Source organism: Zootoca vivipara, chromosome 2 (genome assembly GCF_963506605.1).
Source record: "Zootoca vivipara chromosome 2, rZooViv1.1, whole genome shotgun sequence".
Classification (NCBI taxonomy): Eukaryota; Metazoa; Chordata; class Lepidosauria; order Squamata; family Lacertidae; genus Zootoca; species Zootoca vivipara.
The window spans coordinates 40786017-40812581 of record NC_083277.1 but is presented as its reverse complement, the minus strand read 5'-3'; the positions used below and the strand labels follow the sequence as shown (position 1 = coordinate 40812581).

The window sequence follows — 26565 nt, the reverse complement described above, 5'->3', positions numbered from 1 at the left end:
AGTTGCTGTTAGCTATGAAATTTAAATGAAACCTCCAGAAACAGAGGCAGTATATCTTTGTATACCAGTTGCTGAGGGCAAACATTAGGTGAGTGGCGAGGAATTGGACTGTTGCCTTCATGTCCTACTTTTAAGCTTCTCAGAGGAATTTGACAAGCCACTGTTGGAAACTGGAGTCTTGGCTGCAACAGTGGTTGACCACAGTATTTTGTGGTATTTTCCTGTGCCAGGGATGTGCAGCATTGGTGTGGAAATTCTTTGTGCAGTGGGACCAGTCCAGACTGTAAACAGCTTCTACACATTACAGCAGCCGTGTGTGGAGTTGTGTTTTCAGCAGCCTCTACGTAGTTGTTAACCAGCCCTCATTTCGGAATGAATGGAGGCACTGAATTCCATCCTGCATTCATTGCAATTAGTGCTGTTTCTGTTCTGCTACAGTTCAGCTCTCGCTAAAACCTATACTGTTCATCTCTCTGTCTACTGTGGGCGAAACTAGCATAAGTAATTATGTAATTAATTTCATTGGTGTGGGAGGGGGAAATGCAAAATATAAAAGAACTATTTCCGTAACGTTTATGGACTTAAAAAAATGATAGCAAATTCTGCTTTGTATTTGCTTGTGTTGTTTCCATTCCATTCCATTCCTGACTTCAGATGAAAATGCAAATGGTGGCAGTTTTGCTTCCCATTGGAATGCTTCAACATGCATACTCTTGTCTTAGGAGGAGTAATTAAGGTGAATTAAGCATCTTTATTATTTCTTTTGGAGAATATTTGAATTATACCTGATAAATAGGGTGGTATATAAATAATAATAATAGTTTCTACACAATCCAGTTCTTCCTACAGAATCCTGTGGGCGACAGCGATGAAAAAGGTGAATGCCATGATAGGGATCATTTGGAAACGGACTGCCAGTAAACCTGCCAATATCATAACGCAGTTATGCAAATCTCTGGTGTGACTGCATTTAGAATACTGTGCATAGTTCCGATTGCCTCAGCTCAGAAAGGATATTGTAGAATAAGAAAAGGCTCAGAAAAGCGCAATTAAATTGATCAAGAGAGAGGCAGCAACTCCCCTGTGAGGAAGTATTGCAGCATTTGGGGTTTTTTTTTTTAGTTTAGGGAAAAGGCAACTAAGAAGGGGACATGATAGAGGTGTATAAAATCATATGTGGTGTGGTAAAAGGGCATTGAGAAAAAAGCTTTTCTCCCACTCAGAATCCTTGGATGTTGGAATATTCAGGACAAACAAAATAAATTACTTATTCACACAGTGGATAGTTAAGCTACGGAATTTGCTTCCACAAGGGGTAGCGATGGTCACCAAGGTTTAAAATGAGGATTAGACAAATTCATGGAGGATAGAGCTGTCAATGACTGCAAGCCATAATGACTATGTTCTACCTCCATGGTCAATGTCCCTGCTGAATGCCAGTTGTTGGGGATGCAGGTGCGTAGAGTGCTGTTGGACTTTTCAGAGTCTCTATAGGAACCTGCTTGGCCACCGTGAGAACAGGATGTTGGACTAGGTGGGGCTTAGGCCTGTTCCAGCAAGGCCGCTCTTGCGTAACTCTCACTTAGGTTTGTGTAGGTTCACCACCTAACTAAGGATCATAGAATCATAGAACTGTAGAGTTGGAAGAGACCACAAGGGCCATCCAGTCCAACCCCCTGCCAAGCAGGAAACACCATCAAAGCATTCTTGACATATGCCTGTCAAGCCTCTGCTTAAAGACCTCCAAAGAAGGAGACCTCACCACACTTCTTGGTAGCAAATTCCACTGCCGAACAGCTCTTACTGTCAGGAAGTTCTTCCTAATGTTTAGGTGGAATCTTCTTTCTTGTAGGATCCGTGTTAATATTTTGGGTAGCCTGTTAGAATTTTAAAAACCTGCTCCCTTTCAGTTTAGGAACTTTTCTGCCTGGTTCCCTGTGTGAAATTGTTAATTCTCATAGGAAAGTGGCAAGCCAAGTATAAGTGCACTTGGCAAGGCTTTAAGACAACCTTTTTTTTTTTATCGCTCCCTTCTCCTTGGCCTGTAGCAGTGGGTTGAACTGCCAACCATTTCTCTTAGTGCTGCGGGAGGGTGGAATACCTGTTGATTTTGCCAGCTCTGTTGCAGAGGGCCAAGAACAAGCCCAGCCAGCTCCCTACCCACTTCCAGTGATTTGGCAATCTGAAAATTGCACCACAAGGTGATTCTCCCTCCTTTCCCCTCATTAGTGTTACAGTAAATCCTCCAGATAGAGTATTATTAGTGGTGGTGATGGGGAGAGATAGAAAGCTCACAATTATACCATTGTGGGGATCCTTTCTCTCATTAAGCCAAGCACCACTTAATTGCATTGCTTATTTGAAATTCTGACAACCACGTCATCTTGCTGCTAATACTACAGCCATGGTGTGTTATATAAAACACCTGTGTGATGTTAGTCACGTTGCTAGGTTCAGCAGAACGCCGTCCTACTCACTTGCTCAAACTTAGGCATGTTGTTGGCATATCAGTCATAAATCCATTTACTCCATTGGATTTGGTGGAATTTGTTTCCACGCCAGCATGCTTAAAACTGCAGTCTTTAGGATTTGCTGACTCCTGGGCCACGTTTGTTGTTTTAATCCAGTTTGTAGAAATTGCAGGTCATTCATGCAGAGCCAGTTTTCAGGCTGTGCAGAGAGCTATTTTGGCTCTGTTACTTATATGAGTTGTTGTTTTTTTATAAAAAAGAAGAAGAAGATGTACAAGAGATGCCTTTCATGCTGCCCATGCTGGTTTCTTCTTGGAACGTGTCAATTTCAGAGTTTCTTGCTAACAGAATTGTAGCATCTGGAGATGAAAATAACTCTGCAAAAGAAGCACTGTGGTTAGTGGGGTCTTCCAATGTCCAAAAGTTGGATGCGTTTCTTTGGCTGTTCTGTAGGCCTGAGCCCATCATGGTGAACACAGCCCAGCAGTAGCTTGAGAGGGGCTTGGCAACCACACTATTGTTGTTGTTTTCTAAGTCTCGGGCATGCCTCACAAAAAACTCAAGAGCCACCAAATGTGGCTAGTGGTCTGCATTCAGTTTGGTGGGTAACAAACTGTGCAAGTCTGCTTTTTGGTGTTTACATTTTCCCAGATGTTTCGAATGGATGGCGTGCTACTGTACTGTAGCGACCAATGAAAAGAGAAAATTCAGTTTGTGATCAGTAAGCTCTCATGAGTCATGAAGCAGTTGTGTGGCCACTCAGGGAGATTTTAACAACCATTACCAATACAGTCATACTGTACCTCAGTTTAAGTACGCTTTGGTTTGAGTACAGTACTGCGCGGACCCGCCTGAAACGGATTAATCCACTTTCCATTACTTTCAATGGGAAAGTTCGCTTCAGCTTAAGTACACTTCAGGTTAAGTACGGACTTCCAGAACCAATTACACTCATACTTCAGGTTAAGTACGCTTCAGGTTGAGTACTCTGCGTACCCGTCTGGAACGGATTAATCCACTTTCCGTTACTTCCAATGGGAAAGTTCACTTCAGGTTAAGTACGCTTCAGGTTGAGTACTCCGCAGACCCGTCTGGAATGGATTAATCCACTTTCCTTTACTTTCAGTGGGAAAGTTCGCTTCAGGTTAAGTACGCTTCAGGTTAAGTACAGACGGAACCAATTGTGTACATAAACCGAGGTACCACTGTACACTAATATCACCTGTCGGTGCAAGATACCCAAGAAGGTGGTGGTTTTGAATACTTTGGGATGAAACAGATTTCTTAGATCCACTTCGATCTGATTCAGGCCCGAGTGTGGCACTAAAGCTGCTGTGTTTGCACCAGTGGGTTAACTCCATTGGGAGAAAGATGGGGGAACACAACCCTGTTGATTTTCCTTGCCGTCTCAGTGGTTTTTGATACTGTGAACCATTGTATTTTGCTTGTCCTCTTAGCAATTTTTTGATAACAGTGTCTACGGTACTGTATTTTCCTGGACTGGTTCTGTGGCTGGTAACATGGGCATGGTAACAGAGTGATTCTGTTCCTACTTGCGGAGTTGGTTTCAGAAAGAAGCAACATGGTTCTGTCTTACCTCCCATCTACCACTCTATGCTTTTTAATGAAGCAGTTTTGGCAGACCATCAGAGGGTTTGGAGTGAGGTGTCATCGGCATACTGAGCTCAGTGTACATTCAGCTCTGTTTCTCTGTCATTGGAGGCACGTGAGGTTGGGCAAGTGCTGAACCAGTGTTCAGTAATCAGCTGGATGAGGGCCAATAAACATGAGGGGCTGCACTTAAAAGGCTATGGGCAGGATTCAGCTAATGAATCCAGTCAGCGGAAGCCCACACAAATACTTCTTGTGCAATAGGACGTCCCCCTCTTTCCCCAGGTGTTCCTCAAAGACCCAGAAATCAGGGTGGATTTGATTTAAATCAAACTGATTTAAATCACGATTTAAATCACGATTTAAATCACTAGTCAGTAAGGCTTGATTTAAATCATAGTTGATTTAAATCATAAAGACTAATTCTTGCTGGTATAACTTTATTATGCAAGGAGATGAAGATTTTTAGAATAACAACTTTTCATATTAGTTTTTTTATCCCCAGTTTAATAGGTTAATCATTCATATTTGGACAACTTTACTGTTGTACCTAGGAAGGAGAAAAATAATCATTACCTTAATAATAACAATTTAAATAGATTTATTCAACTGAAACAATAATTTCAGCAAATGTTATTTGCTTAAACAAACATCCATGTTTGTTAACTAATTTGGCTAAACAAAAACAATATATATATATTTTAAGAAACTTAGACTGTCAGCCCAGCCTACACATGAAAAACTTAAATACTGTCCACTCCAAACAATCAGAAAAATATTGTTTCTATTCTATTCACTGAACTTCTTGAAACTTAGCACTGAAGGGGTTGCTTCTGTATTCATAGGTTTGTAGAACAATAGGATTAAGGTCTTTTTCTCAACTCTGTTCATGTTATAACATTTTTGCTGTGAAGAAGAGGCATGTGATCTCTGTTGAGTCAAATTCAGTTTTGAGAACTGCAAAAGTAAACCAAGCACCTGTGATAATATCTTGTAGGCAGAGAAACTGCCCAATAATCTTACAAAAACCTCTGGAAGAGGTGAATGGATTAATGGAATTTATTTACCCCCAAAATTAAACATATACAACCTTATACTACATAATTAAAAAAACTAATCTTTATTTCATGATGGAATAACCTTTGGATGGTAATATGTTTTCCTCAAAAAGCATTTTATTTAAAAAAATCCAATTTAAATCAAAAAAATCGATTTAAATCAAAAAAATCCGATTTTTTATTTTTTTAAAAAAATCATTGATTTTTATCCACCCTGGTGACTTAGAGTGGGTCAGGAGAACCCCTGGAACAGCATGTTGGGGGGAGCTGAGGGGGATCTTTCCATCCAGCAAACAGAAATGTAATAACAGAACGATCAGCTTAGTTCTATTCCATCCTATTTCTCCAGTTACCACATGCCATGCTATCAGTTGCATTTATATCATGTATAATTTTAATTTGTAAACTGTCTTGAGATGGATTGTAATAGGTAGTATTAATATTTTTATAAATGAATAAATAAATCAGGAGGCAGGAGGGGAGCCCCTGATTATGATCTCAGTAAATGGATGGACTGGTATGGAAGAAGGCAGTCCAGTAAATATCTGGGTCCCAGGTCTTTAAATGCTTCAAAACAGCATTTGTAAATAACAATACTGAAGCTTTTAAATCTTGCTCTTTTAACCACCGCTTGTTTGCTTTTTTTATTCCCTGGTTTCTAAATTGACACATTCTACTTTGATGCTCCATTTAGGGGCCTGGTGTTCGTTGCTCATGGTGCTGGAGAACACTGCTGTCGCTATGATGACTTGGCCCAGATGTTGACGGGAATCAACTTTTTTGTATTTGCCCATGACCATGGTGAGTGCCATTGAAAGAACAGTGCGTGGTTGAGATAGCAAAAGGGATGAAGTCAAATGCTCTTCGGTGCTTAGAAACAGAGACTGTGAATTAATTCTAAGCAATGGTAAGACAGCTGATGCGGCTCCTCCACCCATCTGCATTATTTTGTCTGAGTGCCAAATGAATGTGTAATGCAGTTGCTTACATCCAAAATGTTGAGATCATCAAATATGAGGATTGATTGGAATGCTGTTTACATTGTAACCTGTACTTGAGATTGTGTGTGTGTGGTGGGGAGGCAGGGTGAAATACGGAGAACGTATTCTAGTAACATTGGTGCTCTAGGAATGTGGTCCCAGAGTATGAAGGCACATGAGGTCACTGAAACTAGGGAGGTCTGGGTCTGGCCAGTGCCATGTACAGTGCCTTGGGTTCCATGACTGGAGAAAGATGAGATATAAACACAATAAATAAGTTTTGGTGTATGACACACTTGGGTTCTTTAGCTTAGATATGAAGGATTCAGTTTTTGTTGCATTTGCCCTTCATTCTGGTTGCCCCTGCTATACCACAATTCTAACTATCCTGGGAATTATGGGGACATCTGTGGAAGGAAAAAGTTTATCAATCAATCAAAATACTTTATTCGACCGATAGTCAGAAAGAAAAACATTTCTCAATACAAATATAAAAATATAAAACTGAAGGCATCAGAGGGATACATAAATGAAGTATGACCGCGCTACTGAACCTCCTACAGGTAACAGTTATGTTTTTGTCATAAGGACATGCAAAAAGCCATGCTGGATCATACCGAAGTTCCACCTAATCCAGCACCCTGTTTTTCATAGCCAGCAATCGGAGTCATCTTCTGGGAATCTCACAAGCAGGGCACCTCCCTGGTTATTGCTCTCCAGTAACTACAGTTCAGAGGCATATTCTGGACCTTGGATATTCCATAGCATTGTCATGGCTAATAACCATTGATAGAACTATCCTTGCTTGGATCTATCTTCCGTGAAATAGACCTATGCTTGTGCTAAAAATGCATTGTAGCCCTCAGTTGCATAAAAGCCTTTCTGAGTAGCTTAGATGGGGTGGGAAGGGAACTTTGAAGAAACAGAAGGATCTGTCTCCTGAGCAGAAGTGGGCCTTCTTCAGGCCTGCCTGCCAGGTCTACTTTGTTTTTACCAGAACCCCAAGATCTACCTATAAGAGTCGGGGGCAAATTCCATACAGTTTGAATTAAAGCACAGGGTAACTGTCTTCACACATTTTGAGCCTAAAATTTTCTTTTCAGTACAGAAATGAGCTCATAATCCTTTCACCCACAAGTCCACTCCTGGTTGGCTTTCTTCAGTTCAGCAGTGCAGTTTAGGCGGTGGTGGGGGAACAACTTCATTGTTTCCATTGTTAAGCAGTTTAGAGTCAGAGACCGTTGCCAATCTACACTCAGATCTGCCAGAAGATCCTGCTTTCCTGTTTGTCCCCACTTGCTATGAAGCCATCTTGTCTTCAAGAAAACAAAACAAAACTTTACATAACTTTTAGATGTTTCTCTCCTTCCCCACCCTGTCCCAAAGGACAATATTATTAAGGATTTTCTTCCACATACCCAAATTTTGCTTCCTTCCAAAGGCAGAACAAAGTTCTTCTATTTGACTTGTTAATTTGTTAATTAGAACAGGCAATTGAGGACAAGTGGGTTAGAGCCAACATCTGTAGTGTGCTCTCCCATTTTAAATTCACACAAGAAGAGTGACCCTACTTCACTTTGCTCCATTCTCTCCACCCTCCTCTAACACTTAATTTTTTTCCTGACAGACCCCACTGTTTTCTGGGAAAATTCTCATCTGTTTCTGCAGGTTTAAGGAAGGCACATGGATTGCCATGTCCCCATGTTTGTCTTCCCAAGAAACCCCAATTATTTCATTAGGCAGCCTTATGCTGAAGCCATGCAGCTTGAGCAATTAAGTTCATAATTCCCCCTAATGACCATCTGGGAGTGTGCACTTGAGCTGCATCCAGGGTTGAATATATCTCTTCTCCCCCACCCAACCCATGTTAATGACACTTAATGGTGGCTATTATGCCTTGAAAGGTACACACACTCCGTTTCCTGATCCATCAGGAACCTACAGGGAGAAATGCCTTGCGAAGCCTTTGTTTGGCCTCTGCTACTCTTTTGTCTCTCACTAGAAGAAGAGCAAGGCGTGAGGGCGGCATTGTAGGATTTTGCCACTGCATGTATTGCCCATTCATCTCTTCAGTCACGAGGACTTGAAACTTGCTTGATTTTGTTTTTATTCTCTGGCATGAATGAATGAATTTATTATTACGGTCACAGACCAGTTGCATTATTCTCTGGTATTTGCAAGACTCTGGCAATATTCAGTCAATCGTACAAAGAGATTTTTCAAGCCCCAGAGCTCTTCATGGAGACCAGAAATGGACAGTGACCGAGGGCCAAACTCAAAAAAACACACAGAGAGATTAATGTAGCCCAGCCACAGCCCCCAAGAAAACTGCAAACAAGCTAGGAAATGAAATGTTTTTAAAAGGAACTTCTCAGATGTTGCACAGCTGAATATATAACATTTTATAGCCACAAAAATAAATAAAAAGAAGTACCTTCTTGTGGAACCAAATGGAGGGGAGGGGCGATGGCACACACCTGGCCTCCTGTGCCTTTTCAGCAAGGAGGGATGGTGGAGAGGTTGGCATTGTGCGAATACACTGGCAGCTAATTTGGTGAGCCCCTTGGTGTGTGCACAATGCTGACCCCTCTTCCTTCTGGTATGCTGCAGTGATGCTGGTGCTTGAAGGCGAAGTGTGTACCTCCTGACCCGCTGCCTGCCTGCCTGCCTTGATATAGTATGCTAATGTATGGCAAACACCGATGTATAGCAAACACTAGTTAATCTATAACAAATACCAAACCTGTTTTGACCAAGCATATAAGCATTTCTCTCTTTGTCCATTGTTCATACATCAAGGTTAGTACATGTTTGCCGTTATAAAGCCTAGTATATTTAGTTGCACAGTATTTGAGAAGTTTTTTTTATACAGTTAGTTTCCCAACTTGAGGGCCAAACTGCACATTATGCTAAAAGTATATTTTTGTAAACTAACATGGCTAGAAAAGAATCAGCCATAGGGGTGAATTGGGACCATGACATAGTTGGGAAGGGCTCAGCTCTTCTCCTTGCAGTTTTCCTGTCAAAAGTCACTTTCCCCCCAAAGGTGTAACACCTGTGGGAACAAATAGGAGCTTTGGGGTGTGATTTCCAGCCTAGGAAAAACAGCATCATGAAAACCCTCTGCACCATGTTGTTGTAAAGAAAGTAATGTGGCCAGTTTTATGATATACCGTATTGGCCTGAATATAAGCCACACTTTCCCCCCAAAATTCTGTGAAAAGTTAAAGTGTGGCTTATATTCACGACCTTATGGTATGCAGCCAGGAGCTCAGGGCAAACAGCGCCAGGAGCGTGGTGAAGTGGCACCCGCCCCATGCGTAATTCCCTGTCCCCTCCCCCAAGGCTGGGAAGAGGGAGAGCAAGGAAGGGGAAAGGCTGCTGGCAACACAGCATGGCTCCCCACCCCCCCACCCCGGGATGCAGCCAGGAGCAGCGAGGAGGGGAGCAACTTACATTTGGGTATTTTTTCTTTTTTTCTTTCCCCCCTCCAATTTTAAAGCTGCGGCTTATACAGTATTCGGATGTGGCTTATATTCGGGGCAATACGGTACTAAGGACTGTAAATCAGCTTTTATGTTATTGTACTGGAAGTTCTGTATTGTTGTTTGTGTGTGTCCTCCCTTTTCATTAGCTGTATTTTTTAGATTCATTTCAAAATAGAATTACACAAAATGTATTATTTGGCCCTGACCTTGTTCAGTCTATTAATGGAGACAACTCCTGAAAATATAAAATAATAATAATAATAATAATAAATAAATAAATAAATAAATAAATAAATAAATAATATCATCTTGAACAGGATCTCATTGAAACTGATGCTGAGGTACCTGGCCTAGTTTGTCAGGAGCTGGCAACAGCCGCCTGTCAAACTCATTGTTTCACTATGCAGTAACTTATTGTATGCCCATACTAACATTGTTCAGCTGTTCACATCATGCCCAATAGGTTATCAGAAGGTGATGAAAGTTCATACTAATGAGAGATCAAAAATCTATTATTGGAATATAGTCCTTTGGTAGGCCTTTTGTGATGTTAGATAAAAGGGCATTGTATGGATGGACTTCCAACGTTTTCGCGCCTGCACCATTGATAATACTTGTAGCTGGAAAGAAGAGCTGCTGAGTTGCTTGGCAGGCCAAGTGCGACTTTAGGGGAAGGACTGTAATTTAATGGCAGGACATATACTTTGTACTCAAAACACCCCATGTTCAATCCCACCATCTCCAGGAATGACTGGGAGGAGATGCAACAAGTGGAGGATGTGGGACCAGTTGTTCCGTGTCTTTGTGAAGGTGTTGAAATATGTCTGCATATCAGTATTCTGGGCTGGGACCATAACAGTTGTAAGTTTCTTACATGTTGACTGGGCCTATTGGGTGTATCACTACATGATTGGCTGCATCCACGTAGGTTACAAATGTTTCGGCTCCTGTGGAGTTCTGCTGTGTGAAACCAATTTCACGCCTTCTAAATGGGAACCATAGACATGCTTGCACCCAGGCCATTTGTTTGAGTGCCAGGTCTTCAGAAGCCTTCATTCTTTGAGTTTACATTTTACGTTTTTGGTTCTTCATCTTCTTCAGTTTGAGACACATACATCCCCAGGAGGTATAGTATGGTAAACTCCAAAGAGATGAGTGCTTCAGAGGAAATACTTCAGAGAAAATGGCACATCTGGAAACTGGGGAGGGTGGGAAATAGAAGCAAAGAGGCTTCTGTGGCACTACATGATGAGGGCTGTGCTCCCTCCGTATCTCTTGAATGTCTTTTATGCTGGAGAATAATGAATAGCTTTTTTAGCCACAGATGCTTTAAAAACACACACTCAAAAATCCCTTTGAGTTTCCAAAATAATCCATTAACAGTTTGCACCTGGTAAAGCTATTCCATTCAGTTAGTTTATGTGAGTCAGAACACATTATCAAGGCATTAGAGTCTTGGAGATGTTTTTGGATGTGTCACCAAAGCCTTCTGTGTAGTAACATTCCCCCCACCCCCCAAATTGAAAAGTCATGCAGAGAAAAGTGGAACAAGATTGCTTCGTTTTGTCACGTATGTGCTTCACAGTTTTTAAAGATTTATTTTAAAACACACGGATACAACTAGGAAGCACCACTGTTTTCTTCACTTGTGCAGTATTTTATAAGTGCTTTCCCAATATCTGGGTTTCTTTTGAGGTTCACTGCAGTCGGCAAAGTTAATGTTGCTTGGATGACATTGCTCCTCACTTCCATATGTTCAAATATTTGGATTTGAAGTTGAGCCTTAAGTCTGAATTTCTTCATTGTTTCTTTTCTACATTCTTGCAGTCCTTACATCACTGATCTAGTCTCTTAATGTACTTTCACAGTTTGAGGGCTGATTTTATACAAAGGTGTGTAAGTGGTGCATTTCATGAGAGGGAACAAGAGGAAGGGGGGAGTTGGGGCCATTTTGAGCTAGAGGTGGGAGGGACAAGGGTTAAGCTGTTCACCTCAAGCTCAGTGCCTCCTGAGACTGCTATTAATCACTCTGAAAGATAAGGGTGATTTGGGAGGAACCTCAAATGCTTTGATTGAGGCTGTTTTCTGCTGTATACTCATGGGGGTGGTAAAGGGTTGATGAAGGACCCCGGGTGAGAGATAGGGAAATGCTGGTGTCCTAGTAGGGTTGCCAGACTCAATAGAGGACAGGACTTCTGTGCCTTTAATTGCCCTGCTATCTTTTGAGTCTGGAAACCTTAAAGAGAAACCAGCAGACCCTTTGCTTGGAAATTAAACAAAGGGTCTGCTGGTTCTCTTTAAGGTTTCCAGGCTCAAAAGCGAGCAGGGCAATTAAAGGTACAGAAGTCCTGTACTCTATTGAGTCTGGCAACCCTATGTCCTAGGGTGAGGTTGGGAGGAGAAAGGAAAGATATCAGGTGAGAGCTGGGGGGAGCTACTCTCTTCTGAGGGAGGTAAGGGCTAAACATTCCTTTTAAGAGAGGACTCCATCTTCTACTCATTATATTTGTATTTTTTTAGCCACTATTTTATTGTATTATGAAAAACTTCAATAGGAATCTCATTACAAAACAATGACAAGATGTGCATGCCCAGGGAACGATACACATTAACTATGTATTCTTTCTTGTTTGTCCACTGTGGGCAGTGCTTATCAATTTTGACCGGATAATTGATTTCAGTAACCTTGTAGCCTGCTTCACAACTTTGAAAACTTCCAAATTGGCAACAAGCATTTTAAAAACAAATAATGTGGTTTTCTCTCAGCTATCGGCAGCTGCTCCTTGATGACTGCCACACGGAATTTAGCGTTGTGAAAGGCCCAGCATCTGTTTGGCTCTTAATAATAGCAGGTAATCAATAATGAAACATAACCAGATGCTTCTTGGCTCCTTCCCATGAAGGGGCCTGGCCATGGAGTGTTAAAATGCCAGAAGTTTCCATCAAGCGGGAAGATGTTGTTGTATGTCTCCATCCCTAACAGCTCCCTTTAGAATAGGGGTGAGGGAACTCCTTAGACCAAGAGACCAAATGTCACCTTCCAGGCCTCTTTTTTTTCCTGGCCTTTGGGATTCTCCTCATGTTTCACCTCTTCCCCAGACCACAACCCTCGCTGGCCCTTCTTTGCTCCCTCCTTGATAATTTTTGCCTAATGTCTCCTGGCTACCTGGAGAAAGGGCTGTGTCAGAGTGTGTGTAGAAACTAGCCTACTGTACAAAGTGCAAATTTTACATTTGTTGTTCTGCCCACTTTTGCCTCTGGCCTCATCTGCCACTTCCATGTGGCCCCTCAAAGGTTGCCCAAGGGAATGGGGTCCTTGGGCTGAAAAAGATTCCTCATCCTTGGTTTAGACGTTGATCCTGAGGTGCTTCATATATTCAAGGCTGAGCAAAAAATAGATGGGCCAGGCCAGGCTTTGCAGCATTGCATATTCCTTTACAATACCAAGGACCAGAAGATAAATGTTGTTTTCCATTCGCTTGAAAGGTCAGATCAAAGGAAAAAGGGAAGGCTGTTTCTTTCCTATTATTCAGAAGTCTTTTAAGATGTTTGCGACTGAAGTGCACATTTCTTTCCTCCAGAGAGTCCCCATTCTAACCATGGTGTTTTGCATTCCCCAGGAAAGAGTCCTGTCATTAACAAAGGCTTTACTGTTCTGTTCTGTTTCATGAAAAGCAGGAGCGGTAGGAATTGTACATTTTAAAATATTTGGGATTCTTCTGCAGGGGCAGGGTTTTGATCTCGAGGCCTTTCAAGGTCCATTGTTGCAGAAAGCAGAGAAACCTTTTAGTGGTGTGTGCTGGTGTGCAGCATTTGAAAGGGGTGATTTACAAGAAGAAGTTGAAATGGAGTAGTACGTTTGTTCTTGTTGGGGGTGAGGGGAAGGAAAGAAGTATGGCTAGATATGCAGTTACTGAAGAGTTTTTGGAGAGATTTGTTTCTGGTATGGTGAGGTTGGTTTGTGGCAAAAAGGAAAGGAAAGGAATGTGGGGAAAAGAAGATAATTGTGTTCAAAAAGGTTATAAGGAAAGACATTTTCTAGTAGTTTCCCAGTAGAGTTGGTTCCCCGCTGTCCAGAATTTATTAATCCAAGAAGGCATTCATTAAAGCACACTGGTTTTTTTTTAAATCCAGGAGTAATTCATCCAAAATAAGCATTTTCCTCAGGTTCTCTTTGTACATGCTAAGTGTGAGGTGCTCTACCTGCCTCAAGTTCCTTGAGAATTATAATGGTGAGTGAAAAATGAGCACATGGGGCCACTGTGGCATTGAATGAAGGCAACCTCTTAGCATTAAATTCAAAAACTGAGAGTACAACAGAATGAAAATTGTGGTCAGTAGCTTTGTGCCCCAGTTGGCTCCTTATGGACAAACCCTTTCAGCTAAATCCCCCATCCAGACAGAAGTGTAGTAAGGCATGAATCTTTCTAGAGGTCTAGTTAGCATAGCTGTGTTGCTTACACATAATAAAATATATAGAATACATTGAGATGATGTCTATTCCTTCCATTGTTGACTACAGAAATCCATGTGCTCATTCAGTCATTGCAGCCCTGCTACTTATGTGAACTTCTTAAGTTCACACAACGTCTTAACAGACCGAAAACCTGTCTAGCGCAACATTCTGTTTCCACAGTGGCCAACTTTTGGAAAGCCCACAAGCAAGATACAAGTACAATAGTCTTCTCTCGCTGTGATATCTTTCTTGTTTCTGGAGGTAACCATCATGACTAGTAACTACTGATAGGTTCATCTTCCATGAATGTATCTAATCCTCTTTCAAAGCTGCCCAATTTGAGGGCAGTCACCACAAAGTGACTTTGTGAATTCCATAGTTTAACTATGTGCTGTGTGAAGAAGTACTTCCATTTGTCTGTCCTAAATCACCCACTTTTCAGTTTTATTGAGCAGTAGTTTTAATTCTTGGCTTAGCTCAGGAAAATCTGAGCATCTCCAGCTTCATAGACCTTGCTTGGTTTTGTATATACCAGTACTACCGGCAGCAGCTGCTGTTCTTATATCTTGCAAGCTTTGATTGAATTGCATTGCACAGAACCCATTAAGGAAACCAGACCTTTGGTCCTTTGGATTAGATCTTGCAAACACCATCATAAAAAGGTGAAGATACAAAATTACCATTCAAATTAGATGTGCTCTGACCTTCCTCTACATCTTTTTACGATCTTTGGGGCTAGATGGGGATGCTGAGACATGACTAAAGCCTTGTTTCATGCCCTGCATCACAGCAGGATGGATTAATGAAGTAATAATGTTATCCTCAGTTCCTACAGCTATTAGGAATTCAGAACAGGGAGCTCCTAAACCTAAGCTGTAGTAATTAGAATATTTTACCAGCAAAGAAAGCTTTTAGATAGGTAATTTCACAAGCATCTTGGTTGTTTTATGGGAGCTCTGGAAGCTGTGATGACCTATTGGGAATTCTCACCCACATCTCATCTACCTTCATGAAGAAGCAGGGGGTAGGAGGAGAAGCAATTATAAACATTCCCCTTCTTCTGAGGCAGATGACAGAGCAGGGGATCAGAAATAATTTCAACCACCAATCTACTATATCACCAGGGGGGAGGGAACATAATCCTCATCCCCACCCTAATCAATCTTCTTTTAACTTCTGAAATGGGATAGGGCCATTAAACTGCCAATGATTATGTTTTTTCCTCCCCACCCCAACTCTTTTAAAGTCTTCATTTTCACCTTCCAGCCAAAGCATTTCAAAGGACACGTATAATACATTCCCTGCCAAGAAGAGCTAGAGACAGAAGGTCCCTCTACAATAACCAGGAACAAAATCCCATGAAAGGCTAGCAGATGACTCTACAGATTGCGCATAACTTGGTTGTGGTTTTCCAAACAGTTTCACAAATTCAAGCACTCAAGTTATGATCACTCGGCAAAGCTCTGATACCTACTCGAGCTTGGGTGTTAAATCTAGAGAGAGAGAGAAAGTAGTACTTCAAGATTGTTGCTTGGCTTCGTGGCTTTAGTGCTCTTGGGTTCCACAAAGCTCCATTCTGCACCCAAGCTCTTTAACATCTATATGAAACTATTGAGCACTGCCGTCTGGGGATTTGGAGCATGGCACCACCAGTTCTACCCAGTACAGTGGAACCTTGGTTAATGAACACCTCGGTTTACGAATTTTCGGTTTACGAACACTGCGGACCCATCTGGAACGGATTAATTCACTTTCCATTACTTTCAATGGGAAAGTTCGCTTCAGTTTATGAACACTTCAGTTTATGAACAGACTTCCGGAACCAATTACACCCATGCTTCGGGTTAAGTACGCTTCAGGTTGAGTACTCCGCAGACCCGTCTGGAACGGATTAATCCACTTTCCATTACTTTCAATGGGAAAGTTCGCTTCAGTTTATGAACGCTTCAGTTTAAGTACTCCGTGGACCGTCTGGAACAGATTAATCCACTTTCCATTACATTCAATGGGAAAGTTCACTTCAGTTTATGAACGCTTCAGTTTATGAACAGGCTTCTGGAACCAATTGTGTTCATAAACCGAGGTTCCACTGTACTTTTTTTCTCTAAAAAAAAATGTTTCAGGGTACTCTCATTTTGACTCAAGAAAATCAGCATTTTTAGTTCAAATCGGGAAAAATAAATAAATTGACAAAAGTACAAAGGTTCACAAAATGTTTAGGGGTATGTGTACCCCTGCGTACCCCCCCCCAGAAAAAAGCACTGGTTTTACCTCTCCATTTCATCAGAATCCAGAGAGGCCTTGAAGATGTTGGACAGGTGTCTGGAGGCTGTGATGGATTGGATGGGGCACAATAAACTGAGGCTGAAGTACTATGGCTAAAGATGGAAGTAGTAGGGTTGATTGGTTTCCGGATCTGGGAAATAGATGCACAACCTGTTCTGGGAGGGGGTGCACTTCCCTTGAAGGAACAGCTTCATAGTTTGGGAGTATTCCTGGATTCCAATTTGTCACTGGAATATCAAATGGCTTCTTTGACTAGGAGTGCTTATGCCCATCTTAGGTGGATTCTCCAGCTATGGCCATTTCTGGGACCAGACTAACTTGGTCTCAGTTGTCTATGTTCTGGTGACCTTCAGCAGGTGAGGTGTACTTGGTGGTGCCACCACTGATGTGGACCCGTGACAGGGGCTTTTCAATGGTACTGTAGTTCCTCGTTTGTGGAATGTCCTTGGTGAGGTGAGCCTACCTCCCTCAGTATTAACTTTCAGGAAGAGCTTGAAAACACTGCTGTTTACCCAGGCATTTGATGTCTGAAGGACACTGTTCCTGGCAACCCTGAGATCACTGCATGAGACAATGTTTTGACTATAACTGTTTTACACTTTCCAGCTGTAACTGTTAAGAGTGCTTTTTAAAAGTTGCTTCATTGAGAGGGTGTGATATTAATTAATTAAGGCTACATTGACTACAACCCAGATTGTAAGGGAAGGGATAGCTAAATTGGCCCCACTTCTGTACAGCCCAATGCAGAATAGGTTTGTCAACCCATTGACACAACAAAACTGCAGGTAATACGAAGTAAGAACTTCTAACGACTTCTCTGCGTCCTTTTAAACATTAAGTGCCTCGATTTCAAAATTCAGTCTGCTGCTCAAAAGGCAGCCAGCAGGAAGAACGTAGGGTGGTTGAGGGCCAAACTATACGACTTTAGTTGTGCAGATCTCCTTTTAAGTGCATGTCTCTTGGTTTATTTGCATGAATTGCCAGCACAATGACCCTGATGTGTTTTGGGACCCTAGCATGGAAGTCCTTTGTCCTTGCTATGGACTTAGTCCAGGTTGGGCCTCCCACAGTTTTGATTTGCATAGAGAAAAAGCTCCTAGTGAATCAAATTGAGGTCCCCCCCCCTTCAGTGCAAATTGGAGGTACAAAGGGCCTGTTCGGGATCAGTTCCACAAAGGAGGTAAAGAGTTAAAGCCCACCCATGCCATCCAGGTGTACCAGTCTGGATCAGGACCCCCACTCTGGTAATTTTTGTGAAAGTAAAATAAACCCCCTGCACTTAAAAAGCTGCTACACAGCTCAGGTGACACAGAGTTATGGCCCTGAATTTGCTACAGCAGCTGAAATGAAGAGGCCCATCGGTATGGAATGCAGTTGGAATGACTTCTCTCAGTCAACATGGATGGAAGCAGCCTTCAAACGTAAGGCTAGGGGAGAGCCAGCATGAGATGTATTTTGATCAAGACACGACATTTAAGCGAAGAAGACTTCGTTGGCAGTTTGTCAAGAGCCCCAGGCTGTACCTCGCAAACTTCAAAAGGAGGCCCTTTGGGCTTTTCCTTTGGAGAATGTCAAGCAGATGGCAGCCACCCTTGTCTTTGGAGTATGTCTTTGTGATTCCCACAGTAGTGTGCCTCTGTCCTGACCCCGGGTATTTTTCCATCCCTTTTTTTTCAGTTACAGGGAAGTTGAATGTTGTTGGTTCTTCACTTTGCCCAGCGAAAGAAGCTCCATTAGTCTTGGAGGCAAAATCACCTGCAGTTTCTTCCACTCTGAAAGATGCATCCTACACAGACAAGTGTGCCTTTTTCTCGCTGTGTGTAATGCTCCCAGGAGGCTCAACGGAGCAACATTGTCAAGCCAAGAAACAGCTGGACCACACAGAACTAAAAATAAAAAGACAATGAAGCTGCACATACAGCCTGTGCAGCTGACTGTGGAATGAATTCTCCAAAGACATTGAAGCTAGGAGTATTGACTTACTCGGCATGTCTTAGCTCCCCTCCATTATTTTTGGCACCAAGCTGAGTATTTAGTCCAAGTTCCCAGCTGTAATTACTGGATCAAGCAAAACCTTTTTATCCTCTCACCTAACTTAGAGAATGTATGGATTTCTGACATACTCCCACCTACCATTTGACATTTCAGAGATGAAAATAGGAATACTCCTAGAACATGTAAAAGATGGATGCAGAGGATTGATGGCCTAGGAAGAAAGAGTCAGTATTTGGATGTCATTCATTCCACATTTTCAAGTGGACTAACATAGTTCACAGTTACAAATGGTCTGGAAGAAAATTCATAATCAGATTGTGCACCTTGAATTTGTATGCTAGTGTTTTGATTTATTTTAAAAGGGGGGAATGCGGAGAAAAGCACACAAAATGCATATGTTAAGGAGGAAATGCATGAAACAAACTCTAGAGGAAAGTGCATGCAAGTCCTGCTAACCACATGCTTGCTATCCAAAAGTTCAGTCATCTGCAGGTAAAGAATTATGCCGGAACCTTGATAAACACTGCAGATTCAGATATCCAAACCACCAACCTCCATAATTCCTTGTTTGTTTGTGTTTTGCTGGTCAGTGACATCCATTTTCAGGCAAAAGCCACAGAGAGAGGGAGTGGGGAGCAAGTCCCACATTAGAAATATTTCCATAGGAAATAATGGAAATCGTGGGCTTGTTATATGAACAATTTCCAGTGAACACCTTGTGTTTAGTAAGCGGGACCTGTGTGTGCTAACAAAAACTCCTACATTTAAAATTCACCTCCTCCCCATGGTTAAAAAAAAACACCAAAGAAAATGGGATGGAATGGATTTAGGATTGAAGGCATATGGAGCTGAAATAGGCTGATCCATCCATCCTTGGTTCTGAGCACTTCTATCAGTGTGCCTTCATGCTTGGACCAATTCTTCTCCCTAAAAGGAGTGCTATTGTGCAATTCTGGTTTGGAAGTGATATATGGGCAATATTCCAAAATGAGAAAAGAGCTCCTGTAATACTTCTTGCTTTCAAAATAAATGTAATCAAATAGAATGGCACATCTATCATGCAAAGCAAATAAATTTTGATCAGCACAAACTGATCAGTACAACACAAAATTATGCCAGCAGGGTAAAAAAGGAGCAAGCACCTCAAGAAATTCAAGAACAAGAAGATGGGAAACAGTCTAATTTATTCTGTTGTTATAAAATAATTGAAACAATAACATTGGTTATCCCTAGGATGCCTATAAGGAAATCATTGGAACGGATGTGTCCACATTAAAGTTAGGTCCAAAGCTTCTTTTTATTGCTGCAACTGCTATATACTGGGAAGCGTCTGGAAAGGTTGTTTCAAACTCGGGTCCCGCAGATTTTTGCTGAGGGTTGCAGTCTGTTTCAGATTGGTGCCATCCCTCTCTTCCTGCATTTTGGAATACACAAAGGAGGAACTGTAGTTTGGGCATGGTGGGCTTCTTAACACAGAAGTGGCCATGGTTGCTAAATCGGGGTTCATAACCAGGTGTGCAGCTTTTCCGTTTGAATTTATTGTTTGGGTAGATACAGTCCCAGTGTGCCTTGAACTTGCACCCTTGCTTCTCATTTCAAGTCACTATGTGCTTGCTGTTAATTTTGCTTACTGCTGCATTGTTGTCACAATCAGGTATCTCAAAGTGTAAAAGAAATGTGTCCAGAGTGCCCTAATTAATCTGGGAATATTATATATATATATATATATATATATATATATATATATATATATATATATATATATATATTGTCACGGTGGCCGGAGTGGACTACTTCAGAGTAACGACGCCACGCAGCTCTGCATTTTATTCTTTTATTGGTGCTGCGTATTTACAGTGCTCAAGTCATTGCTATTTACACGGAGTGATGTGGTCAGTCGGTTTCAGAACCTCCTAATGGCTTTTGGCGCGTCTTTCTCCAACACAAAAGCTTTGGCAGACCCATCCTCTTGCCCCTCCTCTTCCTGCGTAATTCTGGAGTTGGGGGGATGGGTCTTCCCCCCTTGCTTGCCCCTTCCTGTCCCACCTGGGACCCTGGCTCCTCTACCTTGCCTGAGCCTCGGACACGACTTCCTGCTTCCCCACTGGAATCGGAACTCTCCCTGCTTTCCCCTTTGCTCGGGGACGGGCTTGAACTCAGGAGGGGAGGGACTTCGCGATATCCCCTGTCCCTCACATCCACCCCCCTCCCAAGCTCTCCTTCACCCCTCCCCAGGCCCCCCCCATGTGTCGGTGACGACTGGAAGCCTAAGAACTCAGTGCTCTCCGAGCCCGTTGGTGTGAATACCTCCCCCCAGTCCTGCGAGCCCCCCCCTTCCGCCTGGGCGGACGGGAATCCCAAAAAGTCCGTGGCGTCAGAGCTGGTGGGGGTAAAAACGTTCTGCCAATCTGCTCCTTCCTCTGACTGGGTGGATCTCGGTGACACCCATACCTCATCCTCTGGTTCCTCAAACTCCGCTTCCCAGCGCCATGGTGAGCTGCTCTCCCGTGCCTCCTCCTCCTCCCCCTCCCTTTCCATGTGCCAGGGCTTGGGTCTGTGGGGAAAGAGGGCGTGAAATTCTTCCACCAAGAATTCCTCCTGTATCTGAGTGGCTGGGACCCATTCATTCTGGGACGGTGGAGCATCCTCCCATGCCATGAGGTACTCCAGTCCCCCCACCCCCCACCTTGAATCCAGGATGGCCGTGGCCTCATTGAGTTGCTCCCTGCCTTCCCTCTCCCCCCCTCCCTCGGGGGTTTGTTCGCTGTCTCGGAGCCTGCTGCTTTCCCTGTACGGCGACAGCAGCGATCTATGAAACACTGGATGCACCCTCATGTCCTCTGGCAGTGCCAGCCTGTATGCCACCGGGTTGACCTGTTGCGTGACCGTGAAGGGGCCCAGCCTTTTGGGTGCCAGCTTTTTGCACCTCCCTCTGGTGGGAAGGCCCTCCGAGGACAACCACACCTTGTCCCCCACCCTGATGACCTCCCCTAGTCGCCTGTGGCGATCTGCCCCCTTTTTGTACGCTTCCTTGGCCCTCTCCAAGTGTTCTCTGAGCTGCTGGTGCACCGTCTCCAGTTCCTCTGCCCAATCCTCAGCCTGTGGGCCCTCCTCCTCCTCCTCCCCCTCCCTCTCTGGGAAAGATCTGAGGTCGCGCCCGTAATTGGCCTTAAAGGGCGACACCCCTGTGGAGACGTGCACTGCATTGTTGTAGGCAAATTCTGCTAGTGGCAGGCGATCCACCCAGTCCGTTTGCCTCTGGCTGACGTAGCATCTCAGGTACTGCTGCAGAATGGCGTTGACCCTCTCCGCTTGTCCGTTGGTCTGCGGGTGTCTAGCCGTCGACAAGCTGACCTCCACCTGCAGGAGGTTCATGAGCCGCCGCCAGAACCTGGAAACAAATTGGCGGCCACGATCCGAAATAACCCTTAAAGGTAATCCATGCAGTCTGAAAACGTGATCAACAAACAGTTTGGCTGTCTCTTCTGCAGAGACTGCCCTGGCACACGGTATAAAGTGGCACATTTTGGACATGAGGTCCACCACCACCAACACTGCGGTCTTACCCCGGGAAGAAGGCAGATCTGTGATGAAGTCCATGGACAGCACTTCCCACGGCCTGTGTGGCGTGGCTAAGGGCTCCAGCAACCCTGGTGGCGCTGCTCTGACCACCTTTGCCCGCTGGCAGGTGTCACAGCCCCGTACATAGTCTCGAACATCTTCCCTCACCCCTGGCCACCAGAAGTGTCTCATGACTAGGTGAGTGGTCTTGTCCCTTCCAAAATGCCCCGCCGTTGGGTTGTCGTGCATCTGTTTGAGGACCGTACGTCTGAGCTGGGTGGTGGGCAGGTACAGTGCCCCCTTGTAGAAAAGCAGCCCTCTGCGTTCTGCAAAGTCTTTTGCCTGCTCCCTCCCCCCTCTCAGTTCTCTGAAGATGCGGTTGGCAAAGTCATCCGCTGCCGTCAGTGCTGTGAGTTCTGCCTCGCTCACCACTGCTGCTCCGCAGGACCATGCCGACGGGGGGAAAATGTGCCTTGGGGCTGGTGGCTCCTCCTCCTCCATGTACTCTGGCTTGCGGGAGAGGGCATCCGCCCTGACGTTCTGCTCTCCCGGGATGTAGTGTATGGAGAAGTTGAAGTTCGAGAAGAACTCTGCCCACCGTATCTGCCGCTGGTTGAGCACCCTGGCAGTTCTCCAGAACTCCAGGTTCTTGTGGTCTGTGCACACCTGGATGGGGTGCTTGGCGCCCACCAGGAAGTGTCTCCAATGTTTGAACGCAGCGTGGATCGCAAGAAGTTCTTTGTCAAACACGGTGTAGTTGCGCTCGGGCTGTGTCAACTTCCTGGAGAAGAAGGCACAGGGTCTCCACTCCCTGTTGGTGTCCAGTTGCAACAAAATGGCGCCCACAGCTTTCTCAGAAGCATCTGTCTCAATGCGTAGGGGCGCGTCCTGGACCACGTGGAACAGGTTCTGGTCCGAGGCGAACACCCTCTTGAGGCTTTCGAACGCTGCTTGCGCCTCTGGTGTCCACCTGAACTTCTGCTTGCCTCTCAGGCAGTCAGTGATGGGAGCCGTAACGCGAGAGAAGTTCTTGATGAACTTCCTGTAGAAGTTGGCGAAGCCTAGTAGGCGTTGGGCATCTTTGCGCGTCCTGGGGCTGTGCCAGTCCAGGATGGCCTGCACCTTGTCCTTGTCCATCGCCAGCCCCTTGTCTGACAGCTTGTAGCCCAGGAAGTCCACCTCCTTGGTGTGAAACTTGCACTTCTCCAGCTTCACATACAGGTGGTTCTCCTTCAGGCGCTGCAACACTTCCCTGACATCTTTCACATGCTGCACTGGGTCATTGGAATAGATAAGGATGTCATCCAGAAAGACCAGGCAGTTCTTGAAGAGGAGGGACCCCAGGACGTGGTGCATGAAGGCCTGGAAGCATGCTGAGCCCCCTTGCAAACCGAAGGGCATCACCAGATATTCAAAAGAGCCGAGAGGCGTGAACATCGTGGTCTTCCACTCATCGCCTTCCCGGATCCTGATCAAGTTGTACGCCCCCCTCAGGTCTAGCTTGGTGAAAATCTTGCCCCTGCGTGCTGCTGTCAGGAGATCATCCACTCTGGGCATGGGGAAAGCCACTGGCTCTGTCACCGAATTCAGCCGTCTAAAATCCACCACCAGGCGGCGCTGTTGCGTGTCTTTCTTGTCCACCCAGAAGACCGGGCTGCCCCCTGCTGCCTTGCTTTCTCTGATGAACCCCCGCTTGAGGTTCTTGTCGATGAAAGCGCGCAGATCCTCCAGTTCCTGGTCTGACATGGCGTACAGCTTGGCTGGGGGTATAGTTGCCCCTGGCACCAGGTTGATCTGGCAGTCAAAAGGCCTGTGTGGGGGTAGGTGGTCGGACTCCGCTTCGCTGAAGACCTCCTGCAGGTCCCAGTACGGCTTGGGTATCGCCTCACCCCCTTTGACGTGCATGGTGGCCACCGTGGCTATCGGAGGCCCCTCCCCTGGTTGGTGCTGCATGCAATGTTCCAGGCAAAAGTCCGATCCAAAAGTGATGCATCTCTGGTGCCAACTGATGGAGGGGTCGTGGCGCGCCAGCCAGCTCATGCCCAAGACGATGGGGGGGTCTGAGATGGTGGTGACGTTGAATGCCAGTGTCTCTGAGTGCCTTCCCACCGTCATTCTCATGGGGGGGGTTTGATGAGTGATGGCCCCCCCCAGCAGCTCTCTGCCGTCAATGGTTGCCACGTGAAGGGGAAAATCCAGCTGCAGAAGCTGGATCTGGTGCTCTTCTGCAAAGTTTCTCGAGAAGAAGTTCGCTGAGGCACCACTGTCAATTAAGGCAAGGACTGTCAGGGGATAGCCATTAGGGAGCGTTAGCGTGACTTCTAGAACCACTCCTGCTCTGGGAGGGGTGGGCTGGCTCTGCTCCTCTCTGTGCGGGTGGGTGGGCTGGGGCTGTTGTCTGCTGACTGTGCCTGGCTGCTGCCCCTTGTCTCCTGCAGCCAGGCTTTCCCGTTTCCCTGCTGTGGTGCTGCGTCAGTGGGGGAGGGCACCACCGTTCCCGCCCTTCCTTGCCACTCCCTGCGATGTGGGCAGTCTCTGACGAGATGCTGGGGGGAGTTGCAGAGAAAGCAATTCCCGCCCTTTCCCTCCTTGCGTCTTGGCGCCGCTGGGGTTTGAAAAGCCCGCGCGCGCGCGCTATCAATCTGCATGGGTTCCTGGTCCTGGCTGGCCCCAGGCGTGGCTTGAAAGGGTTGTTGGGGGAGTGGTTTCTCCTGCGACCATGGGAACCAAGCCCGCTTTGCGCGCGTTGCTTGTTTGTCGCTCCACCGGGATTCCTGTCTCACCCCCACCGCCAGAGCCGCTTTGCTCAGCTGATCCATATCACTGGGCTTTGGACCTCTCGAGAGCTCATCCTTCACCTCCTCATGCAACCCCAAGTAGAACGCCGCTTGCATTGGGGGGGACCCCAGTTCCCACCCCAATCTGTGCACCAGCATGGTGAATTTCGCCCAATACGCGCGAACTGTCATATTTCCTTGGCGTAAATTATGAAGTTCCTCCTTAGTCTGGTCCATATGACTATCGGACGAATACATCGTTTTCAAACCTTCTAGAAATAGTTTGACATTCTTCATGCAAGGATTCCTTGTTGCAATTAACGGTCTTAGCCACTCCCTGGCTGCCCCGGTAAGGTGCTCCACAATAAACGCTACTCTGTGCTCATCATCAGGGAACTCATCGTGGTGCAGCTCAAGAGCATACACAATCTCAGTCTCAAAGCCTTGAAATTCCTTCGGGTCTCCATTGAACTTGCTAACTAGGGTCCCAGCTCTCCTTCCTGGCAGCACTTGGACTTGGGGTGCCCCTCCCGCCTTGTTTTTCTCTGCATCCAGCTTGTTTTGGAGGTCTACCGCCACCGCCCTTAATTGCTGCTCTTTTTCCTGAAGCTCTCTCACCTGTTCCGCAAGTTGTAGCCGGTCGTCCTGGACCTTCTTAGTCTCCTCTTTAGCTGCCTTCAATTCTCCCTGCGCCTGCAGCGACAGCTGCTGCAGTTCTAGCTGGGCTTGCTCCGCGATCTGCCGCCACTTCTCCGCCTCTGACACGCTCATCCCGGCAACTCCAAAGTAGCCCAAAAATGTTTAGGAGGTTGCTGTCACGGTGGCCGGAGTGGACTACTTCAGAGTAACGACGCCACGCAGCTCTGCATTTTATTCTTTTATTGGTGCTGCGTATTTACAGTGCTCAAGTCATTGCTATTTACACGGAGTGATGTGGTCAGTCGGTTTCAGAACCTCCTAATGGCTTTTGGCGCGTCTTTCTCCAACACAAAAGCTTTGGCAGACCCATCCTCTTGCCCCTCCTCTTCCTGCGTAATTCTGGAGTTGGGGGGATGGGTCTTCCCCCCTTGCTTGCCCCTTCCTGTCCCACCTGGGACCCTGGCTCCTCTACCTTGCCTGAGCCTCGGACACGACTTCCTGCTTCCCCACTGGAATCGGAACTCTCCCTGCTTTCCCCTTTGCTCGGGGACGGGCTTGAACTCAGGAGGGGAGGGACTTCGCGATATCCCCTGTCCCTCACATATATATATATATATATATATATATATATATATATATATATATATATAAACTCACATCAGTCTTTGGTTAAACTCCTGGAATGTGTTAAGACAAGTTAGTACGTTAGTATCATCAGTTTTTTCCTGAAATAATAGTGTAGCCCACTGTCATTTGTCTTAATTTAGGTTGTATCATGGAAGTATCATTCAAATTATCTTCAGGTGCATGGCATGTTTGTATGTGTTGTGTATGTGTTGTGTGTGTGTGTACACAAGCAAGGCATTTAAGTCCTTGGGCTGTATTCCCCATAGGAGCAGGCTGCCCTTTTTGTTCTCCAAAGACTTGCAGAAAAATTTACCCCACTCCATATAAACTCTCATTTGTGTAAAATGCCCAGAGCATTTCAAGTTGAGATATAATGGGGCTGCCATACATATCCGGGATCATCCATCAGAAATAGTGTACGGGTGGAATTTCTGAAAATCGCAAAATTGTCTGAGATGTTGTATGCCGGAAGTGTTTATTAATTGGCAAATTTCCTTTTAAAAATGGCTAAAAAGCTCAGTAACTTATGTGTCTGGATTTTCAATTTTTGAAATATGGTAACCCTAGATCTGATCAACCCATGTGTTTATTAGATTGGTAACATTTTTCATTGACT

At 44.9% G+C, this 26565-nt stretch overlaps 1 protein-coding gene across 6 annotated transcripts in view; it reads left to right on the top strand.

The window, feature by feature from the left end:
* MGLL (monoglyceride lipase) overlaps nucleotides 1-26565 on the top strand; it is an 83888-nt gene that overhangs the window by 16481 nt on the left and 40842 nt on the right. For 3 of the 6 annotated variants that reach the window (XM_035106463.2, XM_035106462.2, XM_035106461.2), the window contains exon 3: nucleotides 5835-5941. The exons of the other annotated variants lie outside the window; for them this stretch is intronic. In XM_035106463.2, coding sequence (XP_034962354.1) covers nucleotides 5835-5941 — 107 coding nt within the window. The remainder of the gene's footprint in view (nucleotides 1-5834; nucleotides 5942-26565) is intronic. 6 annotated transcript variants of the gene reach the window in all.